This window comes from Tetrao urogallus (assembly GCF_951394365.1).
Source record: "Tetrao urogallus genome assembly, chromosome: 18".
Classification (NCBI taxonomy): domain Eukaryota; kingdom Metazoa; phylum Chordata; class Aves; order Galliformes; family Phasianidae; genus Tetrao; species Tetrao urogallus.
Genome location: NC_136831.1, coordinates 457,376 through 469,861, shown reverse-complemented (window position 1 = coordinate 469,861; position 12,486 = coordinate 457,376). Strand labels below are relative to the sequence as shown.

General features: G+C 48.9%; 1 protein-coding gene across 1 annotated transcript in view; it reads left to right on the top strand.

The window, feature by feature from the left end:
* The window catches only part of TMEM104 (transmembrane protein 104), a gene marked incomplete at both ends in the record, with an annotated part of 37,299 nt that overhangs the window by 13,608 nt on the left and 11,205 nt on the right, over positions 1-12,486 (top strand). Inside the window, one exon of the mRNA XM_079544389.1 lies at positions 11,148-11,241. Coding sequence (XP_079400515.1) covers positions 11,148-11,241 — 94 coding nt within the window. The remainder of the gene's footprint in view (positions 1-11,147; positions 11,242-12,486) is intronic.

Below are 12,486 nucleotides of genomic sequence, written 5' to 3'. Positions count from 1 at the left end.
GGGATGAGGACACGTAGGACTGCTCGGTGCCAGCAGAACTTAATCGGCAGATGCGAAGGCTGAACTGATAAGTGTTGATGTAGCTCTGTCTCCATGTGCCCGGCGTGGTGCTGCCTTCCCCAGCCCTCCTCGGCTGCAGGCGGGAGCTCCTTGCTTTCCCCTCAGGTTCTCTCCTCCCTGGGTGCGCCTCGTGTGAGCCTGCTCCTCTGCACTGAGCACAGGCACCCAGAATTTTTGTCGTCTGAACCTCCCAGCGGCTCTGAGGGACCCCTCGTGGCGATACTCAAACATCTGTGCTTGAGGTAAACCACCTCTGGCCAACTGGGAGTTGAAGCAGCAGAGCTGGAGCAGTGCTGCAAACGGAGTGCATTTTCCAAGGACACCTGGGTTTGCTCCTCTCTTCTTCTCTTTGCAGCAAGTGCTTTTTCTCTGTCCTGCCTTCCTCAGCTGTGCCCTGCAGCAGCATCCGGTAGTAAATGGGTCACAGCTGCCGTCTCCTGGATATTTATTCTTACAGGTTGCGCTGTCTAGAGCCCTTGAGAACCAGCAGTGGTGAAGGTAGCTGCTTCAGTGGCAGGTGAGATGTCTGGAGCAGAAAGGGCTGATAGCACAGCACAGCAGTCAAGGTTTGGGGCGCCTCGAGCTCCCAGGGTAGGATAGGGGAAGGGAAGGCAGGCTGCTGGAAGCCCACCCTACTGGTAGGAAGCCATCATCTTGTTTAAACAAATCTCAAACTGTGGTGTTTCAGCTTACAGTAAGGATAAGGATGCAGCTGGGATGCTATTAGCACGTTGCCCAGTGTATTGTACAATAAGTCATTCACAGTAAGACCTTCTTGCCAGATTTATGGCACTATATTCCCTATTACAAACATTCTAATGTTTTTTATTGTGATACTGATATGGAAACAGAAACAAATGTGCAAAAATGACTACTTCTTCTATGTGTGAATCCTGTTCTGGAAGCTTGGAAAGCAAGGAATCTCCTCCAAAGAATCGAGAGTACCGTGCCATTTCTGTATGTGCAGGCACCTGGGCTTTGAGCTGTTACTGTGGAGGAGAGGAACAAGTACTGCATTAAGCATAAATACCAGTAACCCTAACTGTTTGTTACAGATGCCTCAAAAATACAGCTTGGCTTGGCTGCAAGCCTGGTCTTGAGGGCTGATTAAAGACCTCTCATGCTTCTCAGCTTCTGAAAAAGGAGGTGGGTTAGTTACTTTTCTTTGAGGAAGGATGGGAGCCAATTCTGTTTAAAATAAATGGTGTCTGGGTTGCTCTGGAAGGCAATTCTCAGCATTCTTATTGTGAAACTAACATGGTTGAAATTGACGCACAGCCTTGTTAATATGGCATAAATCCTGTCTCCTTCATCCTCGTCTGTTCTTCTTCTGTGGGCTTGCCGATAAATCCTCTCGATTGCTCACTCATCATGTGCCTCTGGCACACAAACCAGCTGTTTCACAGTTTCCCAAATACTTTGTGTTTCCTACTGCTGGGGGACTTCAGGTGGTAACCGGTCTTACAAGTAAGAGGTTTTTCCTGGCCTGACAGAGGAGTGGTGAAAGGAGCATAGCCTTGTGGAGGGGGAATGTAAAGTTGATTGGTGACGCAGAGGTCAGCTGGAGCGTGGGTGTTTGTTTTGTTGTTGTGGGTGGGCTCACCTTTCTTGTAACCAGCTGAACTTGGACTAAAAGAAACATGTGGTAGGAGGCAAGTCTCCCTGCTGCTACAGCTGGGGAGGAGAGCAGCCTTTGGTATAATGGAGGAGAAACGGCAAGATTGAAGCAACTAACTTTAAAGGATTAGCTTGTCTCTTTTCACAGCAAAATCAATAGTGCAGGGGGCTGAAATGTGTGCTCTGCACAGAGCTGTCTGCTCACTTCACGGCTGCAAGGACTGTGGGGGAGGAAGGAGTGCTGCTGGGCTGCTCCCCATGTGCAGACAGGGGGTGTGCGCCTGGTCGGTGCGCTGCAGGCGCTGCCAGCACAAGGGAAGCGCTGGTGTGACTGGTGGAGGCCCCTGCTGAGCTCACACGTGCTCTGCTCCCACGTACAGGAGCACTGCACTCTTCTGACTGGGCTTATGTGGTGATGGATGGTGGGATGAGCCTTAGTAGCAAATCCTGTGAACAAATTGGGTGAAGAAGTCGCTCTGGACGTCTGTTTGCTTTTGTGCACTTCTGCGGTTTTGAATTTGTCAAAGCTGTTCGTTGTGTTTGAACTGCAGCCCTTGCTGCCCGGCAGAGACGTTCCCAGCAAGGCTGAGAGGCCACGCTGCTGCTTTTCTAAACAAAGCTGTCCTCTGGAGTCAGCTCACCTGGGGAGCAAGGCGCCAAAGCTGACGCTGTTCTCTGGGTATTGGAGCCCAGTCTCTCCTAAATGGGGCAGGTGTCAGAACTGATATCTGTCGGTGATCACCGGCTCTCTGCACAAGGTGGAAGGGTTTTAAAAGGGCCGTTTAAGATTCCTGTCCTGGGCTGGTCCAGGAGGTTCCCTGATCTGTCAGTTTGGGAAAGCAAGTTATAAATGCTTTCCCCTGTGCAGTGTTATGCTGTGCAGTGGTAGTGACAACATCCTGAAGCCCAGGGCTGGAGGAGACGTGTTCAGTTGACTGAGCACTACCCTGGGAGGTTCAATGCAGGCCTTCTTTTCAACAGCATATTTTCCAGTATTTTGTTTGGTGTTTTAACACCAGTCTTGTTTCTAAACAGAGTGCCGACTTTGCTGCCCGCCTGGCTTCATCAGCATTTTCATCAAGTAAGGCAGCAGTCCTGATCTTTCCTCCACTGAAATTTTCATTAATTCCTTAATATACAGATAGAAATTACCAGGGCTGCAGAACTGTGCAGTTATGCCACTCTAAATGTTGCCAGAGGCAGCGGAGGGATGAAGCTCTGAACAGAATGATATCTCTTCAGGCTCCTAAATAAGTCTACAACTTCTTAACATCCTCCTAAATTGCACATTATGTCTGGTTGAGATCACTGACGTTCTTGTCCAAAAATGTGGATTTTTGGACTACATCAGCAAATCCCACACGTGGCTCATGCTTCTGTAAGCAGGACTATAAATACAAATAATGCAGCTGGGATTTATCTTGTAAGTTGAACTCGGTATAATACTCTCAGGCAGATCTGATCTCTGAAGCCTGTTGCACCAGCTTGGTGCGTGCTGCAAGGCTCACGCAAGGCACAGGCTGGCAGTAAGCAGACTGCCTGCTTGCCCCAGGCGACGTGGCTTTTTCTCTTGCTTTTGTGCTGCTGCAGAGCAGTTAAAGTGTGGGACATTTCCTTTTCCTCCAAGCAATTCCTGCCTGACAATGCGCAGTGATTGGGATGATGCTATCCATGAAATCGCATCCTCCAGGCAGCTGGAGAATTCTGTGAAATTCAAGGAGTTCATGGGGGCAAAAAGTCAAGGGGAAAGGGAACGTGATGGCTGAGACAGAGCCACCACTGCGCTGTGGCACACGGGTTGGTGGCCTTCAGGAGCAGACCTCGCTGGTCCCACACACCCTGTCACCCTGGCACTTCATGGATCGATGTGTTTGCAGGGCCCTCTGTGCATCCGTGTCGTGCTGGCCCGCATCTCTCTGCTTGTGTGCTGTCTAACCCAGGGGCTTTTGGGGTCGATACAAACACAGTTTGAGTTGCCAATACTCTGAAAGAAGAGGCAGTGAATATGCAGGGATTTGGTGCAGTCTCTGTTTAGTAATGATTATGCCCTCAGACTTCATCGGTGGGAACTCATTAATTTCTTGTACCGTGCTAATAAATTGGGAATTGGGTAACCTTGAGTCCCCCAGTGTCGGGAGGAGGAGGATGCCTGTTTTGTAGCCTGTGAGAGGTCACAGCGGGCTGGTGATGGGGTGCAGCCGGCCCCGGCTCTGCGGCTCCACTGCTGTCCTTCCAAGTGTCACAGAGCAGCCATTCGGCTCTCCTGCATCCATCCACTTTGCTGCTTCCCTCCTGCTTGTTCAGATGCAATTAGGAGATGCAGAGTAAGGGAGAGCCAGGGGTCAAGGAGGAGCTGAAGTGATTACAAGATGCTGCAAATGGTGTTGCCATAAATACTGCAATGATGAAAAATTAGATGCCAGTCACCTCGGGGTTGTTGCTGGCCTCCATCTTTCTCCTTTTGCAGAAATGATTATGGAATTGTATCTGCCCGAGAGCGCATGCAAGCTTGCTGCTGGCTATGATCCTACATATCCAGGTGTGCCAGGGACTGCAATCCTTGCACTGAATGACTTTGAGCCTGGGTTTCTTCAGTTTAGGAGGAGGAATAACTATTTTTCCAGGATTTTCTTTCCAGGCTGAAAAACTTAAAGCTCTCAGCAAGGCTGGGCCAGCTTTTGAAGCCCTGCCATGAGTCAGCAGGGAGAAAAAAGCATCGCCATGTACTTGCTTCCACCCAGCTAAGTAGCTTTGGAACTGGAGATGCTTTCTTGTGTTTTGCAGGAAGTCTTCCTTTTGGAAGAAGCACTGAGAGCGCTGCCACAGGGATGACAGGAGGTAGTGTGCGGCTTACAGGGTGCCGCGACTGCGGGTGGCTGAAATGCCACTACCTTTGCTGGCAAGAACTTGTGACAGCAGCTGAGCTCTCGGGGGATACCTGCTCCTGCCTCAGCGTGCTGGGGAGAAAGGCGAGTGAGGCCTCCTGGTGCGGGCAGTTGCTCCACGTGAGGGATGGGTGTGAGCTGCTGCCGGGTGTCCAGGAGCGGCGCGTTCATTGCTGGAGCCGCTGTGGCAGCAGATGTCTGCTGCAGTCAAAGCGTGACCAGCCTTCTTTCCTTATCCATAAATGTTGCTTGTGGGATGTCTGGCAGCTGAGTCCTCCTTCCGTGGTGACTTCGTTGCCCTGTGGAGGGATCTGGAAATTAAAATCCTTCTTGTGTCTCAGCTTCTTTGTGTTGTTGGATTCTCTTTTTGACCAACTTGAAGAGCTTCATAATCGCTTATCTGCTGATAGCACGCTGCCTGTCACACAGTCCCAGCTTCCAGCCTGGAGAGGTTGTGGATCTTCAGCTTTATATTTCTTTGGCTCTCTAAAAAACTCCTTCCTGACCAATCGGGCTCCTTTCGTGTATTTATATTTGTACTGTTCTCTGCAAGGGGTAAAGCTTCACCAACGAAAGCTTGGACGGCAGCCCTCAGTGATGTGCCATCTGGCTCCTTGCGTGGAGATATGAGCTCATGCAGAAATGTGGCCTCTTGTCACAGGAGCAAAGGGGAGGAGAGGTGGCAGAAGGGGAAAAGGTGTCGCTGTGCTCCAGACCCCTCGCTCCTGTTGGGCTTCAGCTGAAAATTGCGGAAGCCTCGGTGTGAGTGACTGCTAGGTGTAGAGCTGCTGCTGGGTGTTGTAGTGACTGCCACAACTTGAACCGTGTGCAGAGCAGCTGCAGAGAGGCTCGTGGGTGAAGTTGCAGGTGACCTTAAGAGTTTAAAGTTCTGCTTTTTCATTTCAAAGTGAAATAAGAGCGAGGAAGGCATTTCAGATTTAACGGTTCTGTCCAAAGTCAGCCCTAGCAGCTCCCCAAGGACGTGGATAAGAGCACCAATTCATAAGGAACTACTTCTGCTGAAGACAATAGGGCTGGTTCAAGCTTCCAACAGAAAGTAAAACCTGTGACCTGTGTCAGTGCAGGCAAAATGGCTTTTGGGTTTGGTGGTTTTTACCTCCAGTGATGTCTCTGTAGACAGTGTGGAGGAGAGCACCTGACAGAGAGCAGAGCCCCTGGGCTCTCCTGACATCTTGCTTGCATAAGTACAAAGAGCAGACTGGTTTCTCGTATTGTTTTGTCCCTTCTGGAACTCATCTGGGTCGTGGAATAGCTGTGAGCTCAGGGACTTCTTGCAGAAGCAGAAGGGATGTCAGAATTGCCACTTCTGACAGCACATATGAAATGTCTGCTTTTTCCTACAGTGTTCAAGGAGACTTGTGTTGTCTGAGCACTGAATCAAAGCAGCCTTTCTCTGGGAGGTGCTCATTCAGTAGAGCCTGTATCTGTCATTATCTTGCTTTACAGGGATGTTCCATACCCGTATCCTGTATGAAGCATTCAGTTTTCCAAGCAAGGTGACAAAGTCTTCCAAGGAGAGCGATCCATTTACTTAAACCAGTGGCTGTTTAAATGTTCACCAGAAGAGTGAAGCTCTCAGCTGTACTGATTTTGGCTAGCAGCACTGTTACTCAGTGCTTAAGAAGTGTAGGCATTGCTGTCTGGAGAGGTGGAGTTGTTACCGTTGTGCATTGAGCAGTTTGTGAGATGCTGGCACTGCTGTCAAGGAGAAGCAAAAGCCTCCAAGGGGGAATTTGGAGCAAGCTCTGCTGAATGAGGGGGAACAGGTAGAAATAGGAAGGAAGGGGTGGCTGGGGCCTCAGCCTGAAGGGAGGCATTGAAGGAGAGAGTGCTGTGACATTTGTCACCCCGTGTTAAAGCTGAGCAGTCCTAGCCAATACCTGAGACCTGTTCGCTTCATACCAGTACGACAGCTTTGTGCACCTCAAATACAAGTTGTATTGAGTACTCAGTGTACGTTTGTCCAAAAATTCTCCAACGCTTTTTACCCTGCTCTAGGAGCAGCTGCTTCTTTCAGTGACGTTGGCCTTCGCTGTTACACTTTTCTCAGGTAAATATCCTGCTTCTACTGAGCCTGCCTGAAAGTTTCCAGGTTCTGAATCGACAGAAAACAGTAGCTACTGTTCTTAATTCACTGCTTAGCAAGCATCAAGTGCAGATGCTAATCTTGCAGATGAGTTTGTGGAGCCTGAGAACAAGCAAGTTCTGATGGCAGTAGTGAAAGAAGCTGGCTTTTAGTTGGTACTCTTGCAAATGTATGCAGGCCATTGTGCCTGAACTGCTGCATCTGATGCATGGATCGGCTCAGCCTGGCTGCTGACTGTGCTTCCTGAGCCGGGTTGGCTTTTCGTGTAACAGCTACGTTCTGGGAAGCAGGTGGAAGCCACTGAACTATTGAACTGTACTGGTCTGGGGTGATGTGTGTGCTCTTCAGGTCAATGAAGAACTGTGGAGTCAATACAGCCCTCTGAATTTGGTGTAAAGCACAGTTGTGCAGGCTGAAGGCCTTTTGGTGGTGTGTGACCTCCCTCGTGGTTGAGAGCTGTGGCGGCGGGCCTCTTGGCTGAGGCTGAGCTGATTCAACAGGCTGATGTCCTGTTAACGCTTGATCTTACTCCTGCATTTTTGAGATGAGCCAATAAGCAAGGTTAGGTAGTCAAGTTTTAACACGACAGCTTTAATAAAACACACTTTTATAAATATACTTTCAAGAATATGCATTCCAGGCAATGGTAAACCCCAGCCAGCTTTCCCTATGGCGAGATGGCTCGAGTTGCTCAGCCTGCATCTCAGTTTGAAGCACTGAGAGCTGAGAGGCGCGGGGCTGGGGTGCCTGCTGCGTCTGTGTGCCTTGGCTCAGTGGGAGGAATTGGTTTTTAAGAGCTTGCTAAGGGCACAAGCAGGGTGATATACAGCTCATGGCCCTGGTAGCCTGCAGGGCAGAGTGTAACTGGGGATAAGCTGCTGTTCTGTGCTAGTCAGCTGCTAATGTTTTGGCTGAAAACACTGGTGGAAGTGAGAAACACTTGCAGTTAATGTGCTGTACCTGCATACTGTTCACCAGCATAAGGAAGAAGAAGTAAACACGTCCACATCTGTTGCTTTTATTTGTTCTATGAGCATTCTGTGCCCCCCATGCAGCAGGCCTGCTGCTTGTCTGGCATTGCCTGTTGGCTGGAGGAGAGACTGGGGAATCGTTCTGAACTCCGGCGATGGGTGAAAACACAGGAAGCTTAGACTGTGCTCATTCTGCCTTGGGTTAAGTTGCTGAAGTTCAGGAAGAGAAGGATAAACTCTGTAATGTCTAAGCTAGCTGAAGAGCTGGAAAAGTCTGGAGAGCTTTTCAATCTAAGAGCTCTGTGTACTTGACTTTTGGCAGGGCTACCTGGTGCGGCAGGCATCGAGTTGTTTGAATTGTGCATCTAATGAAGCACTCCATTAATTATATTCCTCTGGAGAAAACCTTGAGCTTAGAAAACATCAGGTAGAAATTTTGGTATATGTCTGAGGTGCTTATTTGGGCTTACTTCTTCCTTGGGGAGAAGTTGGGAAAGTAATTAACTTCCTAAGTAGGAAGAGCATTCGGTGTCTGGCGCAGCAAGGCAGAGAAATTAGATGTCCTCACTGGAGGCATTGCAACTCTTCTCACCCTGTTAGTGATGGCTGTAAGTAGGCTTCCTGGCCCTGGGACGCTTCTGAGGTTTGAGGAGATTCAGTCTAATGCAGGGACTGAGCCTTTGCCCCACGTGTCCTGGATATTGAAGAAGAATCGCATCGTCCTCCTGACCTGTGCTGGATCTGTACACAACTTCACTTTGAAGGGACGTTAATCTTGATGTTTAATGGCATCTTCTGCCCTGCTTTTCCCCTCTCAAACAGTTCAGTGTGCGCTGCGAGTTCCTTTCCTAAAAGTGGGTGGCACAATCTCTGCAGAGCAGTGCAGCCTCACCTCCTTCTAAGCCTTAGCATCGTTTGCATTGATCCATAGTACCCATCTTGGTTTCCTAATAGGCATCAAGTGGAAAAGATAATATATTTCTGTTGCACTTGAACTCATTTCTCAGTTGGTTCTTTAGGACCAGTTCTGAAATCTGGAAGAGAAGACACTGCTCATCTTAAAGGATGTGGGAAGAACCTGACCTTTCTGCTCCCCTCCACCGTGCCTCGAGTCACAGGGCATGCAGAGAAGAGAGAGTGCAGGAAGAGCTGCTCAGTGGATGTGGCTGTTCAGGACATGCTGAGCTCCGGAGGTTGCTGAAGATAATTGCAGAAAGTGGAGTGGAATTCCTTCTACTTTGATGGTAGTTGGAGTGTAAAGGAGACCTCGATTCTTCCAGCAACTAACAACGCTTCTAATGCTCTTCAGTAGTTGAGCCCCAAATCTCCTCTAATGCAATTCTCTCTTCAGTGCTGAAGCCCCAGCTGTTAGGTGCTCGGTGATCTTCTGTCAATTCTTGATTTGGTTTGAGGTGCTGTTTTGCCAATTGGTTCTGGTGCATTCTGATTTGCTGGGAACACCTGTTCCTTAATTATCATCATCCTTCCTCTGTCTCCTGTTTCAGCTCCTTCTGATGTGCGAGCTAATAACATGATCTGAAAGGAGGCTTGGAGCAGTGTGTGCATGTTGAGAGGTGGAGTTTGGGACAAATTCATCACAAACTTGAGAGTAATTTCTGGTTTCCATCTGCTTTGGTTTGCTCTCGGTCCTTAAGCTGCATCTCTGTAGGCTGAAGTTTGTCCTTGTGTACTACCCTGAGACCAACTGTGGCAGTCTGTAGGAGAGGATGGAAGGAATGGCGAGTTTGAGTTCCTGCTTAGGAGAGAAAGGAACAAGAGGAGGAAGCAGCATGGAAGGCTTGTAACTGACTGACGTGCCTTTGAAATGTCACGGTAGTTCAGGCTGTTCTGGCTCCTCTCGTCAGGCGTGCCTATAATGCTGGATTGTGTGTGATTTCAGCACTTGCTCCTTGGAGCCTGAATTATTTCACTAATCAGAATTCTGTATGTGTTTTGTCTCTGTTTTTCTGCTTGCAAAAAAAAACAACCAAAACCAAGTGTCAATGATGGCTCCGGGTCAGAATGTCTTGACCGAGCAGTGAGTGAGACCTGCGGGCTCTTTCCTCTGCTCCCCTTCCTGGATTGACTTGAGTCATCTGAGAATACTTGTGATGTGAGGAGTTTCCAATTTGCCTTGCAGATGTTCTCAGACAGTCTCAAGAGAAGTTTCCTGGGGTCGTGCTAGCCTTAAAATAGCCTGGTTTCTGTTCTGCTGCTGACGCTGTCGGGGTCGACAGAGACCTGGGGCTCTGCAGCCTGCCCTTTCGAGTCGCAGCTCTTCCCTGCTGGTGACACCTTTTGTTGGGAACTGCTGTAAGAAGTCATGAAAAAGAATCGTGTGTAAATATTAAAGTTGAGCATTTGTCTTTGGAATCCCTTTCAAATGCTGGTCGAAACTGCACAGCTGTGCACTGTGGCCTTCTAGATACTGCTTACCCCCTGCTTTGGACCTGCTGTGTATTGCTAGCTCACAGCTGTGGCAGCTGGTAGTCCAATCCACGGCTTGCAGGTAGGCATCTCTGTTGCAGCACCCATCTTGTCTCTTGTCTGCACATAGCTTCTCTCAGTTCACGTTCAGACCTCAGTCAAGGTCTGTCATTTCCTGCAGTAAAGCTTTTTCTCCCCTTTTCACCCTGGGTGAGGTGGGCTCTGGATGCTGCATGGAGTGTTGCTCCTCCAGGTGTGGGCTGACGGCGTGAACGTGTTGTGTGCTGCAGGACAGTGCTGAACAAAGCTTGTGCAGGATACCAGTCTCAATGTTTCCAGTTCTGATGGATGGTTTTTACAACCCTGCTGGAAGAGGTGCAGCAGATGGGTGCTGTGCTGCTCCCCAGTTAAGCTTGCTGAGACTCACTGAACTCTCAGCAGACATCCAAGGGCAGTGAAGAGACTCCTATCAGTATGCTGAATTTCATTGGATGAAGTTCTTACGACTATCTGGTTTTTTTCCTCTTTGCTTTGCACAGGCTTTCAGCATCCAAGTCAACAGCTTAACTGTTAAGCTGTAAGCTTCCTGCTGTAAGGCACGCAACGATGTAGGGAAAACCTTTTTATTCCATTGTTGTTCAGCCTCAGACACCTCAAAGCTAGCTGTCTATGTTAATGCAAGCGGTCTGGTCACAGCTGTTGCTATCCAGACCTAAACTGAGCGTGTGCCTGGACAGAGAGGCCACCATTCAATATTTATGTTCCATAAAACTGCATTGAGAGCTTATACTGAAATGTGTCAGTAAAGACATGCTGTAGCAATGATAGCAGGCAGCTGAGTGCCAAGAGAATCCCATGCTCTGCTCCTGCCTCAGGCATGTTCTCTGATACCAAGCAGTTTGCTTGACCCCTTGTATTGCAGCCAACCTAGCTGTAAAATTAAGCAACAGAGAAAGCTCCGTGACAGACGGACGTGTCTGGAGGTGAACTTTCAAGGCAAGCTTCGCTTGACTGATAAATTCATCTTACTAATACAGTGTTTGTTTTTTAACCAGTGCATGTTTTCTGTTGTCCTTCCAGGCAGCATTCACTCTTCTCTTGGGTCCTTTTACCTTCTTCAATGTGCAGAAGACCAAGTATCTTCAGATCGTGACGTCTCTGATGAGATGGATAGGTGAGTCTTGGCAGGCCCCCACCTCTTCTCTGTAGGTGGAACCTGAGTCATGCTACTGATGCATCTTTTTGGCAGATTGCGCCTGTTTGGAAGCAAGCGCCTGTCAAAACAAGGTCTTTGAGGAAGGCTGCCCAGACTTGATATCCCCAATGAAACAAAGGAATTTTGTTCTAGGATGAAAGCTCTGATTGAAACAAAATATCCTCAATCAGATGCGATCTGGTACATGAAGTTTTAGCTTGGCTTAAGTGAGAGGTAGAGGGGATTTGGAAGAGTCTCCTGTGTCTGGGCTAATATGGTCCCCACTAGTTACAGTTCCAGCAATGGAGCGTGCAACAGATTTTAAACAACCATAGTTCTGGTCTGAGAATTAAAAGTACTTCTGTAAGAATTTCTGACCTTTCATCATGTTTGCTTGTCTAAAAACTGCTAAACCAACATATGTTGTCCTTGGGAAGCCCCACTCTCACTAGCTCTCCAAAATCTTGCAGCCAAGCACTTCTGAGTAGGCAGAATTCCCTGAAGGGAAATAAGACATCAGTGTTGGCAGTGTTGTTACCATCCAGAGATCCAGCTGCCTTACCTCTGGTTTCTATGTGTGCACGGCTTTGTCTTGGTCTGCATAACCTACAGGTAACTGGTATTCAGGGCTGACAGCTTTACAGCACCAGTCGCCTTTTGGGAGGGTGGAAGTCTGCTGATCCGTGGGCCCAGACCACCTGAGCACACGATGTGCTGCTTGTACCCATCGCTGGCCTGGCTTAGGAAGGAGAGTCGGTTCCAAGGCTGTTTCCCACCACGCACACATTTGACCTGACTTCAGCCCGGGGATCATATTCCTCTTCCCTGAGTTCAAAGGCCTGTAATCCTGTTTGGAAATGGCTGGCAGTCACTGCAGCGGCACAGAGAGCCTGTTCCAGAGAATATCTGAGGTGGGGTTAAGCAGTCATCACCCAGCAAGATGAGGTTGGGTCTCAGGCCCTCAAGTCTCAGATGCTGAACAGCTTGAGGTAACAAATGCTGACCTCGCGTGGTGTGAAAATCCCGAATGTCCATTTTTTTCCCCCATTATTGTCTGAGCACATGAAAGGTTTGAAAGCCCCTATGTCCTTCAGAGGGAGGGGTTATCTCATTAAGGGGCTATTAAAGGAAGTTTTGTAAAAAGTGTCATCCCTTCAGCATGCTGGCCTGCTTCCAGTCACTCAGCTGCCTCTTTCCCGGTAGCCATCAGTCAGACCTCATCCT